Raw genomic sequence first — 13,591 nt, 5'->3', positions numbered from 1 at the left:
GTCTCTACGGCTCCTGCTTCGTTTCCTCTGGCTCTGTGTTCTCATCCAGTCCAGATGTAGTTTAGATAGAAGAGGATGCTTCCTCTAAAAGAACCAGTAGAGCTCACTGTCTTCTGACCCTGCAGTTTTAAAATCCAGATTCCTGCCACAGCAGCTTCCACTGAGCGATCAGCTGAGAACTGGTCACAAATATCACAGCACCATCAAAATGTGTCTCTGTTGCCATGAATTATCATCTGGTTTGGAAAAACATCTTCCATAGACTGAAATATGTCTAAGAAGCAAAACTTCCACAACGATCATATGAATTAAATCATTATTTTGTTATTTCACTGTATTTAATGAGTGTTTTCCCCTAGGAAAGATTAATGTATTTGAACAAAATTCACAACTAAATAAGCAGCCCAAGAAAAGGAGACGTTTAACTTCTCATCCAAGAGGTTTCTTCAGTTCTGACTGACTGATGAGCAGATCCAGGTATTTATCCTCTGTGGGCTTGTGTGTTATCAAGGACATTGATGCCACTTGATTGATTCACCTCTTGGACGAGAAGTGAAACATCTTCAAGTATCTACAACCAAGTCCAGTTGCCCTCGATTCAGCTCTTCTTGGTTCAGATAAAAAGACGTCTTTGGGTTTTGTTTATTTAAATCTTTAATGCCCAGAAATTCAGCTTATCAGTGTAGATGAGGTTTGTTTAGTTTTGATGATTCTGAGATTTGAAGAAAATATTCACACAATAATCAGACTGTTTCTCTAAGTTGATTTACAACAACCTGTGCTCATTTTCTGTCTTATGTGGACTTTTTCCTGGTATTTCTTATGGATGTAGGCAAGTTTGTGGACAGATTGTAGATGTAAGTAAAACTTTATTTATAGAGCACCTTTCAAAACCTGGGTTACAAGGTGCTGTACAGTGAAAACATTTAAATACATAAAACATGAGATAAAATAAAAACAGTAGGAGAAAAATCATAAAAACAATGAAGATGTGGTCTGCAGCCGGAGAGGGTCTCCTCCTGCAAACAAACCAACATCTGTCCATCAGATTTAAATTCAAATTTCTCCTGATGGTGAATCACCTTTTTCCAAAGTGGCCAAAAATACAACAAATCTCTTGTGAAATAACCACATGTTCTGACTTTGGGGGAATGTTTGTTCACATTAGACTCTGTCATTAGCATTAGTTTCAGAAACTTTAACATTTCTGGAAAGTGAAAATGTTTTGAACAGTAATTTAAAAGAGAGTTAAAAAGTTAAAAATGTCTCTTGACTTCACTTGAGATCAACTACTTGTATCAGATTTTCAAAAATACTGTGTAATTACCCTTTAATCCAAAGCTAATGTACAGTAATGGAGCTACTCACTCTTGTCTCTGTGCAGGTGTTTACTGCATCGATCGGCGGTACAGCTACCACCTGGAGCCGCGCTACAGAGGTACAGTGTGAGGTGGACTCAGCCTGTGACTCCCCAGCCAATCCTCCTGCTCCGAACAGTTCCCTCAGCCAATGACTGCCTCTCTCTTGCATTTTGAACCTTGGCTTCATGTTGCATTTCCCTGTGTTTGGAGTCAGACTGGATCTCAACAGCACAGAATGACACCACATGTAGTTGTAAATAGATATGAAGAAGACGTGTTTTTCTTCTCTCTGTGCCGACTGGCTGTGCACCCACCTGTAGTAAGGTGCATGTTTTAGACAGAAGAAGGCAGCTTCTAGAAAATCTAATGAAATGTGGGACTTAGTTTCCAATCTTATTTATTGGAATATATATGATCATATATGAGGGAGTGGAGACTAGAAAATAAAATCAGAAACAGAAATTAATTATAAGTTAATATGATTATATTTATTACATGCAACAGGTGGACATATAGGATAACATGTGGTGTCTTACAGCAAAGGAAAGGATGGTTCACTTGAACATCAGGTAGAAAAAAACAACAATATTCAGACATTTGTTAGACATGACTTTCAGAGACAGTAGAGCTAGATTGATAAATTGTCTGGAACAACATGAGCTTTCTTTGAACTGGTATATATAATAAGTAACAAGTGATGTCAGTACAGAGATAGTGTGTGTTAAGTGATGTCATATAAAGTCAGAGATATGTTTGGGATCTCTGAAGCGTCTCCTCTATCAAAAATGTTAAAAAAAAAAAAAAAAAAAAATACAAGACTGTCTGTGCTCAGATATCTGAGGTGTCAAAACGTGCACACTGTGCTTCACACTCAGTATCAGAAACCTGCACAGTAACAAGAGCATTAAAGCAAAGAGGAAAACAACACTGAAGCTTTTCAGACACAAATGTCAATTCAGAATTCTCCAATGATGCAGATATCTCAGACTGAATTTAAGGGAAATGTGTTGAAAATGATGCACAGATTTTTATTTGATGAAGAGGAGAAGCCATTAAAAATGGTGTCTTTAATATTTCACTCTGTAAACATCAGTTATAAAAGCTGGAACAAGCTGATATAAAAATATATGATACTGTCAGCCAGGGAGAGGAGTTAAAACATGGACTGAGGAGGAACGTTGTTAGTTTTGTGTTGATGCAAAACAATCATCAGGATAAAATTGAAGAAACAGATTTCTGTGGCCTTGGGGAGATTTCTCCAAGAAGAAAATTGCACATGTGAATGAGATTGTGCAGGAAAAAAAAAAGGTGCAGCATGAAAACCTCAGGCCTCACAGATCCAAGTGTGAACCTGAACGCTCCGTTACCCCGCCGACGTAAAATGTGATTTGTTATTGATTTGATCTGGTGGATGTGTACCAGCCTGTGCTTACAGGTGTGTTTGTGTCTCTGCAGGATGAATCTGCCTCCTCTCCTCTGTGTTTCCCCCTCTGCTGTTCTGACCCATCATCACTCCTGAACTCCCCCTGAGGAATCTCTCCTGCTCAATAACTGAATGCTGTGTGTGTTTTCCTGTCACTTAATGTGTATTTCCTCCAACTGCAGCCTCACAGATTGTCTGTTTTTTTTTCTACCTGAACTGCTTTTGAATGTTGATGTCGGCCTTGCAAAGTAACCTCTGTTGTCCCATGATGCTTTGTTTATTCCAACATGTGTGTTTCTTCAAGGATAAGTCTGGTGATTTTCTGTATTTTCATGAAAAGACCCAAACCAACAATGAATTGATTCTTCTAACAAGCACTGTCAGAGAATATGTCTCAGAGAGAGATACGTCAGAGAGCTGCATCGTTAACTATAAAGAAAATATAAATTAAAAAGTTAAAACACATCAGTCACATGAGTCACACTGTTGTTTATTTAGACTCCTGCTGGCCCAAACGCTCACTACAGCACCAAATGTGGATTAATCCGCTGCTGGAAATAGTCCCCAACAAATGTTTCCTCCTTCCTCTGAGCTCAGAGCTGAGTGTCACAGGCAGTCAGGAAGTGTTGAGAGACGGACAAACACATTGTTGGTTTCTTTATATAGAAAATCACCAGTCTAATCCTGTAAATGATATATAGAAATGTATTTTAAGGTCACAGCTGCTGGAAATTTCTCACATGACGTCTTGTTTCTCAACGATGATCCTTCTGATCAGAAATGCAACTGGTCACTATGGTAGCGATTGTAATAACCAAGTTTCATCCGTACTATGCAGGAAATGTTGAAACAGAAAAGCAGTGTTGTCTCATTTTGTTTGTCTTTTAGTTTTAAAAGGGTTTCTAGATCATCTAACACAGTGGATCTCAAAGTGGGGTCCGGAGACCCTCAGGGGTCCATGTGAGGGTTCCTGGGGGTCGCCAGCAAAAAAGGGAATAATTTATTTTCACACAGTGACAATGTATGAATATTTTGGACGTGGGTGTCAAACACTTTCTGTAAAACATGTTATAGAATTGTATCAGACACAGTCCTAGTTTGTCAGTTCAGGGTCCTTGATGTGAAAAGTTTGAGAACCTGCTCTGACAGAAGAGTGCTGTGATTTCTGTGAAGAGTTTGAACTCATCTCACAGAGTTAAACCATCCATGTGTTCGTTCTGTCTCTAGACTACATGAAGGGCTCCTTGTCCAGCACCTGCTCCCTCAACAGTGAAAACCCGTACGCCACCATCAACGACCCCCCAGGTCTGTGTAAACACTCGGAGAGCAGCTACGTGGAGATGAAATCGCCGGCTCATCACGAACACATGACACACTGCTGCTCTGCCGCCATCATCACCACCACCACCACCACCACGGTGCCCGCCAAGAACGTCTACGACATGGGTACGTTTCAGGAGGAGTTCAAGGTTCTGAGAAATAACCTTAGAGGAGACGGTGACTGTATGAAGCTGCACAGCAGGAGATGTTAGCTCAGCATTAACATGACTGGTATCAATCTGCTCGTTTAAGTCAGCAGGATTTCCCAAACTGCTCCGTCAAGTCTTCATTGTATTGTTGGTTCACACGTTCACTGTCATCTGTCTTATGGAGGAAATAAACAGACAAACACATTTTACACGAGGAAATGTTTACATGTAGATAACTATAGATCCGCAGCGTGGACCAGTACTGTACAGTATTTACACAGCATTAAAGGGAAACGTCAGTATAAAAGGACTACATGACATTTCTGTCCTAGACTGTTTCAGCTTCAGTTTAAAATGATTCCATTCATGATGCGTTTTGATTTCTGTGGGTAAAAAGTTTCACATATTGATCCTCAAAACACCTGAAAACATCTTTTATACTGAGAGGTTTCACCTCATCACTGAACCACTGAGCAGCTGCTGCCTAACAGTAAATTTACTGCAGAGATCAAAACTCACGAGAATACTGAGATTTCATCATCGATCACCAGAATTTTAACTTTTACACTTATGTATCATCTGAAGAGGCTCAGTTATTGTTGAATATTGTCACATGGTTCCTACTTCAGCCAATCAGGGGTTAGGGTTTTTATTCTGCAGAACTTATAGAGATGAATCCTTCAAAGTAAAAAAAAACAAAACAAAAAAACATGGTCTCCAGTGACTGAAAGTTCATAGTTTGTATTTTTTTTAAATTACTGGTTTGGTTCTTTAAAATCAAGAATAATACATTATATATTTTATTACTTTATTATTATTATTTTTAATATTTAGCTTTGCAACTGATTATTTCAGATTTGATTAATTTACCCTATAGAGTATTTAAGTATTTGTAAAAAGTTAATCATCACCATCACTTGTCCAAGATCATGTCTTCAGGTTGTCTGTTTTGTCCAACCACAGTGAAAACTCCAAAACCCAAAAATAAAGATTTTAATATAGAATATAAAACTGAAAAAATCAAATCTTCACATGAGCTGGAACCAGATAAGAGATAAACTGATGAATCTACTGATTATAATTTGAGCTCTCTCTCTCGGTCTCTCTCTCTCTCTCTCAGAGCCGACCATCAGTATCGTCCAGGGAGCCGGGGGTATGATGGTTCCCAGTTACCCTCAGAACCCGTACGACCTGCCCAGGAACAGCCACATCCCGAGCCACTACGACCTGCTGCCTGTCCGCCCCAGCCCCTCTCACAGCCACAGCCCCCCGCTGCCCGGCAGCCCCACCAGCTCGCTGCTCTAGACCCCCTCCTCCCCTCAGCCCCCAGACTGGACCAGTGCTCCCAGATCATCCAGGACCAGGAAGCTCTGAACTGGGACAAAACAGGAAAAAGATTCAGAGGACAGAGGACATATTATGTTGGGACTGATTTATTTATTTGTGTGTGCGTGTGTGAAAGGGGGTGGACGCCCCTCCCTGCAGTGCCCAGACCGCTGCACTGCTGTTTGATATTTTATTGCTGTATTATATCCAAACTGTTTGAGCTGTCGTGACAGTTGATGCTTCGTATTTGTGTTGTATTGTAAATTCCCCCTCATCAACAAACGCGTCATCAGAGGGAATATACACATACGTATGCACACAGGTACACCTTTTTTCAGGTATGTCCTCAGTCAGACGAGGGAAAGTCGAGGACGTGAGGAAAAGAAAACAAAGAGTCACTTGTGTAAATTCATCTGTTCAGGACCAGTCTTTAAAGCTGGAGTTGTACTGAACAGTTAATGTGTGTGTCAAACACTAGACTGAGGCCGCCGTTACACAAGAGGCGATCTCCAGGTCTGAAGCACGAAGCTTCAACAGTGAAGAGCTGAGAGCTGCAGTTCCTCTAACGACCACTAGAGTCTGGCTCCAGCAGTGAGTCAGTCCCAGAGACTCCCATGTTCAAATGTCCAACTTTACAGCAGAAGGAAACATGTTTACAGCCTGGTACAGAAACTGTTCTGCTCTCTGGAGATCATTTCCTCCTTCATGACACCTGTACGGCTGAATTTTATAGAACTCGCCTGTTTAAGTTTTATTAAGACCTACAGTTATGCATAACTGAGGGCTTGGCAGTTGTTGGATTAGCTCAGAGTCAGGCGGAGTCAGGCGCTGCCAAGTTGGCGACAGCGGGGCAGCTTCAAAACTGCTTTTCAGAAACCTGTGGGTGATGTCACAGAGGCTACGTCCATCTTTATTTACAGTCTGTGCTGTTACACCTGGACTGACTGGACCTGCCAAGCATTTAGAGTGAAGGAGCACTGTGTAGGTGTCACAGCTCACAGTGCAAACAAACATGGAGGAAGGTGTTTGTTACTCCAATGTTCTGGACTGAGACGAGGATATAAAATGCACATTAGCTGCAGTCTGGTCAGATTTACACAACCTGTATATTTCTGGTATTTTTACACATTGTTTCTTATTTCCTGTTTACATATTCAAAGATCCTGCTGAGGATCCATATTTTCTCTCTGAAAAGTTCTTTTTGTATGTACTGTAGACAAAGTGGTGTATTGGCTGTACACTAGTGATTATTATTGTGATTTCCTTTGTTGTGTCGAGCTTAATACACATGCATGCCAAAGATTATTCAAGGTATAATAGTTAGCCAGGAATACCCTTCTAATGTCCTTTGATGCAGATTGATTATTGTCATCTGACTGTGTCAACATGGAGACGTGTCGGTCAGGAGTGGACGCAGTTCCCATAAAAAGTCCTGTCAAAGATTTCGACTTCAGTCCCAAACACAACGAAGATGTTTTTAATCTCGCTGTAGCAACGATTTCTTACATCAGAGTCGTGATGTATGAAATATGCTTCATTTTCCTCACAGGAGGTGAGTTTTGTGTTGATCATTATTCTGTTGGCAAACAGCAATAACAGGACATGTTGACAATCAGATGGAAACAGCTTTGTTTTCCCACGTTTGACTCCAGATTTTTGTCCCATTTGCTGTGACTTTATCTTTCTCGTGTGTCCTTCCTCCACCTTTGATCCAAACAGTAGCTTCAGTAGATGTATCACATGCTGCTTGTTTTGTTTTTTGTTTCCAGCCCTAAACTCAATAAAGTTGTCATAGCTCAGGGGAGTGGTGTGCTGACTTGTTATGCAGCAGATTCTGTTTATTAATAATAAAAATACTAATAACCAGTTATGAGTGAAGAAGATGAAATGTAATGTAGGTTAAGTGGCTTTAGTAGTATAGTGTCCGCTCCTGACAGATTCAGGACCCTGCCTGTGTGGAGTCACAGTAAAACTATATCAGAAGTAATCAATACATTCAACCAGGTCACTTCAGACCCTGTGAGGACAAACACCCCGGGGTCTGAGCCAATCCTGTCCACACCTGTAGAGAACAGCAAACTGTCCATAATGAATAATAAATAAGATGCTATACAAATGTTACGAGACGTGGAGTTTTATATGATCTGCTGAGTGATCTACAGATAAATCCAACAATAATATACTGTATTATAGCTGGTTGGCTCTAAATATCTGTCATCCATTAGTCAGACTGGCTAAGTGGCTAAGCTAACGCAGGCTATTTTAGCTTACAGTCAGAATAAGAAATTATTTTACTGTCATTTCAAATTATATATAATATATAATATATATGCACATTTATTGTGAAGCTGCACATGACTGGTGGAACATTAAAGGCTTTACGGTAGAGACCGGCAGGTGCCGCGGAGGGGACCGGGACAAGCCGCTTCTCCTCCGGCCTCTTCTCGATCTCAGCGCCGCTCTCACATTCTGAGTTATTTCAGTGAAACCCACGGACTCAAACCTTTTACTGTTCAGTCTGCGGGTTAAACAGACGGAAGCCAAAGTGCAGCTTGGAAACCGCCAACAGGGAAGTTTGTGCGGACCTGGGCCCAGTGGCTGTTCGGGGCCAACACACTCACCGTTATGAGTCATAGTCTTAATATTTTTATTTCCTTTATTTAAATTTCCCAAAACTACATGTTTCATGAACAATAAATTTAATTTCTACTCACCACTTTTTTAATTTGGTGAATTTCCTCTCGAAAGTTGAGGAGTAGGGACCAATGAGTAAATCTCTCCCGACTTCTTCGAATGGACGATTCCGCTCCCAACGTAACGAGCCTGACACGCGGCGCCCAGAGACGGACAGGAGGCGGCAACCCACCGTGACGTCACCCACTGGTTCGCGAACCGCCGTTTTGAAGCCTCGAGTTTGCGATTTGGCCGCCGCCATCTTGATTTTTTGAAACCAGAAGAAACCATATTTGGAGAAGAGGGTGGAGCTGAGGAGGAGCGAGGGGTGGAGCTGACCTGAGAGCCGAGGTCACTGTGCCCGCCGGCTCCCGCCCACCTACACCGGCTACCTGACGGACCGTGACAGGCTGCTCCGGGTGAATCCGAATCCGAATCAGGATCAGAATCAGAATCAGTTTTATTGCCAAGTATGTTTTCACATACAAGGAACTTTTTCTGGTGATTGGTGCAATTGATCAGCAACAGTGGGGCTCTCTGGCCTTGTTGATGAGGCTGATAGCAGGCGGGAAGAAGCTATTTTTGTGGCGAGAGGTTTTGGTCCTGAAGGACCGCAGCCTCCTGCCAGAGGGGAGTGTCTCAAAGAGTCTGTGTCCAGGGCGGGAGGAGTCAGCTACAACCTTCCTGCAGGTCCTGGAGGTGTACAGGTCCTGGAGGTGTACAGGTCCTGGAGGGATGGAAGACTGCAGCCAATCACCTTCTCCGCAGAGTGGACGACACGCTGCAGTCTGTTATTGAAATGATTGAAATGTTATTGAAATGAGTCATTTTCCATAAGTCAAGGTAAACTTTAGTACCAGGTGATAACTTACTGTTAATATCTAACTACATGCATGTCCACATGTGGAAAATATCACACATAGGAATGTAATGAACACACGTAATGAAATGTTATTGTAACTGAAGTTACCGTGTGCTAGCTTACACACAGTAAGCTAACTGTATGTAAGCTAACTGTATGTGAGCTAACTGTAGCTAACTGTATGTAAGCTAACTGTATGTGAGCTAACTGTAGCTAACTGTATGTAAGCTAACTGTATGTAAGCTAACTGTATGTGAGCTAACTGTAGCTAACTGTATGTGAGCTAACTGTATGTGAGCTAACTGTAGCTAACTGTATGTGAGCTAACTGTATGTGAGCTAACTGTAGAGTAGCAGCAGTGTAACATCTTGTGGTAAAACCATAGACTGTAAATGGTGAAACACTTTACTGTTGTGTTTTAACTGGTTCTGTGAATCAAAGGTTATTGTCTGACTTCATGAGTGTTAACGATGACAGCGGGTTGTCGGTGTTGTTAAGTTACAAAACGATAACGTTATTACAGTGAACTGTGCTGGAGACCTGCAGACCCAGCAGATCAGTGTTATTGATTATTCTCGCAGTGCAATCGATCGTCACATAAGTGTGCGTTGATATTAAGTGTGGTTCAGTGTTTTTAGTTTTTCATTCATTTCATCGTTAAAAACGGGCGTCAAAACACCTGTTGGAATTATTCTTTCTCTCTTTCAGAATAAGTAACATCACTGTCTGCTTGGACTGATTATTGCATCTGCACCCACTCAATGCACTTTAGTGAGTATTAGTTTCTATTATATATTGTAAAACAGTACAGCAGTTTTTACAACTAGCTGGAGGGAGTACTGTGTTTTCAGATAACTGTGCAGAGTTAATCTAATAAGAGTGCTTCTTATTTTACCTTTTTCCTGCTAGAATATCATACATATCTCACTATTACAGTGTTTCTTTCCATCTGGCCAAGGTCTGGATCACTGGGGACAGCTACATCTATCATGGAGCCCAGAGAGCTACAGAGACCACGGGGAACCACCTTGGTGATGATGGTGTCTCCGTCCATTATTTTGGCTGGGGAGGTCTGAAGGGGAAGCTGTCTAACACCTCTACTACTTGTTACTAAAGATGAGGGATTGAACAATTTATTATGCAAACTTGTGACAGTTCACCTTTACCTTGAGCCACAAAAGTATTTTTATTTTATAAAAGTTACTGAGTTTAGTAAAAACTTTTTACATACCAGTAACAGTATTGTTGATGGTTAATGATTTTGTTGAAATTTATGATTTTTAAAAGGTGCAATAAAAGTATTTATGAATCTCTTGGTCTAAGTTTGTTGATGGTTTCATGGTATAAATTTGGACAATCCCAGATCATTGACAATGAAGGATCAAAAGCCAGATATTTAGTTTGTGCTTTCCATGTGTTTTATGTTCTTTATGTACTATGAATTATCAACTTCAATGACACTGAACACTCATTCACTAAACTGTGCTGTTAAATTCATCACAAGGTGTATGGTAAATCTGGAAAACCCAGGCAACACTTCTGTAGTTCATAGAAAATGCTCTCAGTACACTTTAATCACAGTAGGTTTATTTAAGATTCCATAAACAAAACTACAATCACAAATTAGAAAAGCACATTAAACACATTTCAATGACTAACAGCAGATATGAGTAAAACTAATGTGCACAAGCTGTACTTCACTATACAAAAGAAAAACCATAAAAGGACATAAAATATCAATTTCTTTACTGCTTACTTAACTGTTTTAAAATCTCACTGTCAAATCTTCAGTACACACCAAAGATTTTGTCAGGCTGTGTGGGAGTGAATGAACAGAGCTTCTACACAGAGACTCTAACGTGTGTCTTTTGTGCACAACACATCAACACACCACAGTTAACACTTGACTTCACGGCGACATAATCTGTAGGGTCCTTCAGATTATGAGCATATCTGATTGTCCAGTAATAAGAAGATCTGGGTCGAATAAAAGGACAGATCCAGTAAACCAGCATCACTTACAGTCTACATGTTCACCACATGTAAATCACGTTAAGGTTAAGTTAACCTGAACTTTCACAACATCCAAACTGACATTTTAAGAACTTGCATGAATGGAGCTCAATATGAGCCCAACACACTAACACAGTTCACTTCGACTGGATCCAGTGTTCCAGAGACACAATAATAACGTCGGTACCTTAACATTAGTTATCTGCACATTTTAGTTGGGCTTTTAACATTCAAACATGTATTAACACCTCTAGAGTAAACACAGCTAGCTAGCTAAGTTAGCAAGGTGCATTTGTAATTTATCTACACTGCGATATCAACTGGAGATTGTGATGCTAATTTTGGCGAAAACAGGCTAAAGCTAAAAATAAAATGTACTCACCGTATAAACTGAACAGCTGATTCCTTAGAGTGTCTTTGGTTCAACCAGACGCTGAACAACATTTTAGGCGAACAAAACGTTAAAACTAACTTTCACGACCTGAAAACGCGATGGGAGGTCTGTGTAACTGTATGAGGAAAACTCCAGGACGAAAACACTGCACCCAGAAACCAGTTCACGACTTATTCAGCTTGACAAGTGACATGTGTCAATCATACGGTAGCCACGCCCCAATGCAGACCCTACTTTATCCTCTATTTTAAATTAAATGGGACTATAATTTTAAAAATGAACATCATGTTGTATTGAAGAAGACTTGAAACTAGCGATTGAGACCATAAACATGTTACAAAAACGTTTCCTGGGGTCATAAACCAGGTGAGAAGTCGGGTCATTTCCTCATAGACGTCTCTCTGCAGCCAGTGTGTCGCCCCCTGATGGTCAGTGGACAGATGCAGGTTTAAGACACTTCCGCATTGGCTTCATTTCCCGGAGCCGGCGTCGACGTCCATTTTTATAGACAGTCTTTGGTTTTGACTCAGCGAGCTTCGAGTTCAGAGACTGTTAGCATGTCTGTTAGCATGTCTGTTAGCATGTCGGAGGCTAACGTTAGCTGAGCGGCTACACAGTCTCAGAGAAGAGCGCAGCGGGATCAGGTTTGTTGTTGTTGGCTGGATAGCGTCATTACATGTTTGATAACTGCTGCAGTAGAGATGATAATGTGACACTGAGGGTGAGGTGTTTGCAGGATGAGAGTAACAGCGTCTCCATGGCGACAGGGATTGTCTGCACTGATTCTGCGCAGAAGCACGCACATATTTGCACCAGGGCTAATGGCACTGATGTTGTGTTATTTTTTAAAATTGTTATTATTATTATTGTTGTTGTTTTGTTTTTTAATTTATTTTAAAATTGAACACGTTTTCAAACATTCAGACATATCAGTGCATCATAAACAGACACATTTCCCCTGAGAAGAAAAGAAAAAGAAGATCACAAATATAATTTGAGTTTTCAGACAAACATTGATTTCTTGTTAGTAAAGAAATTTGAGAGACTCGAAGTATCGATCAAGATCACTTAGAAACATTTTAAATGAAGGAAATGTCTTCAGAACTTTTGCTTTATGAATATGAAATGTCCCTAATAATATCAGGAGGTTGACAATAATGAATAGATTTTTATCCTTCCATTCAAAATAGGTGACAATATTTTTCTGTTCAATGTTAATCACATGTGCTGTTTTACCTGTTGGGTAACTTTCAAAATCTTCATTTAATACAATTTGAGCAACAAATGAGTTATGCTTTCTTGTTCAGTGCACATCAATATCCATAAATCCTGAAATATACATGTTTGTTGGATAAATGTAATATTTCCAGATGTATTTCTCTAACTTTATTTGCTGCTGGTTGGTTGCTAATGAATTCAACCAAGTCCGCCACGTCAGTCTCCATGTTATCTCTCAGTCTTCTATGTGTAAAAATTAGCTGCATATATTTCCTAATGTTAACTAAAAATGTTGAAAAACTACAAAACAATAATTGCTCATTTTAACACAAGAGAATACAAAAAAGGTAATTCAGGCATTATTTTGTTAGCCTTTTCTGTTTAAGAAAAATAAAATAAATAATGAAATCAATACTATTTTTAACATTATAGTAAAACATAATAAATATAATATTTTTGTAAAACAGCATGCTTATTGAGACAAAATTCAAAAGTTCATTAGTGAAATTTAATGTATCTTTAACATTCAGCTGTCCCCAGGGGACATCTTTAAATGGTACTGATAATTAGCAGGAAGTTTAAAATATAAAAGTTTGGTAAGCGTAGTCCAAATAGTCCAATAGTCCAAATGAGTACTGCAGCCAGCCCCAGTCTCCCCTGATAAGTAATGCGACTGTTTTAATTAATTCAATGTAAATTATTACATTTGATTACTTTTCAGTACCAAGTTCATATTTAATGAAAACACAAAACTGAATCTGTCACCAGAAAGACCTTTGGTTCTCAGCTGGCCTGAGGTGCACAGAGGAAAAGAAAAGACTGTCTGAATTACATGAGCAGTGAATTTACATT

General features: G+C 40.0%; 1 protein-coding gene and 1 long non-coding RNA gene across 12 annotated transcripts in view; one reads left to right on the top strand and one right to left on the bottom strand.

The window, feature by feature from the left end:
• The window catches only part of LOC139628234 (multiple epidermal growth factor-like domains protein 11), a 138,973-nt gene extending 131,592 nt beyond the window's left edge, over positions 1-7,381 (top strand). For 7 of the 10 annotated variants that reach the window (XM_071489717.1, XM_071489716.1, XM_071489720.1 and 4 more), the window contains 3 exons: positions 1,385-1,438; positions 4,012-4,230; positions 5,374-7,381. In XM_071489717.1, coding sequence (XP_071345818.1) covers positions 1,385-1,438; positions 4,012-4,230; positions 5,374-5,558 — 458 coding nt within the window. In that variant the 3' untranslated portion in view covers positions 5,559-7,381. Of the gene's footprint in view, positions 1-1,384; positions 1,439-2,816; positions 4,231-5,373 lie in introns of those variants that run through there. The other 3 variants (XR_011692725.1, XM_071489721.1, XM_071489723.1) reach the window with 3 other exon arrangements.
• Positions 1-12,223, bottom strand: LOC139628246 (uncharacterized). 2 transcript variants are annotated; one of them, XR_011692727.1, is made up of 4 exons: positions 11,510-12,223; positions 8,294-9,040; positions 1,369-1,559; positions 1-1,019 (listed from the first exon to the last, which is right to left on the bottom strand). It is a non-coding gene; the product is annotated as an uncharacterized lncRNA (long non-coding RNA). The 2 variants fall into 2 exon arrangements; XR_011692726.1 differs by lacking the exon at positions 11,510-12,223 and having other exon boundaries at positions 8,294-9,178.
• Positions 12,224-13,591: the final 1,368 nt, after the last annotated feature.

This window comes from Trachinotus anak, unplaced genomic scaffold (genome assembly GCF_046630095.1).
Source record: "Trachinotus anak isolate AG129_WGS33_773 ecotype Australia unplaced genomic scaffold, CSIRO_AGI_Tana_v1 ptg000011l, whole genome shotgun sequence".
Classification (NCBI taxonomy): domain Eukaryota; kingdom Metazoa; phylum Chordata; class Actinopteri; order Carangiformes; family Carangidae; genus Trachinotus; species Trachinotus anak.
This window is presented reverse-complemented; position numbering and strand designations above follow the sequence as displayed.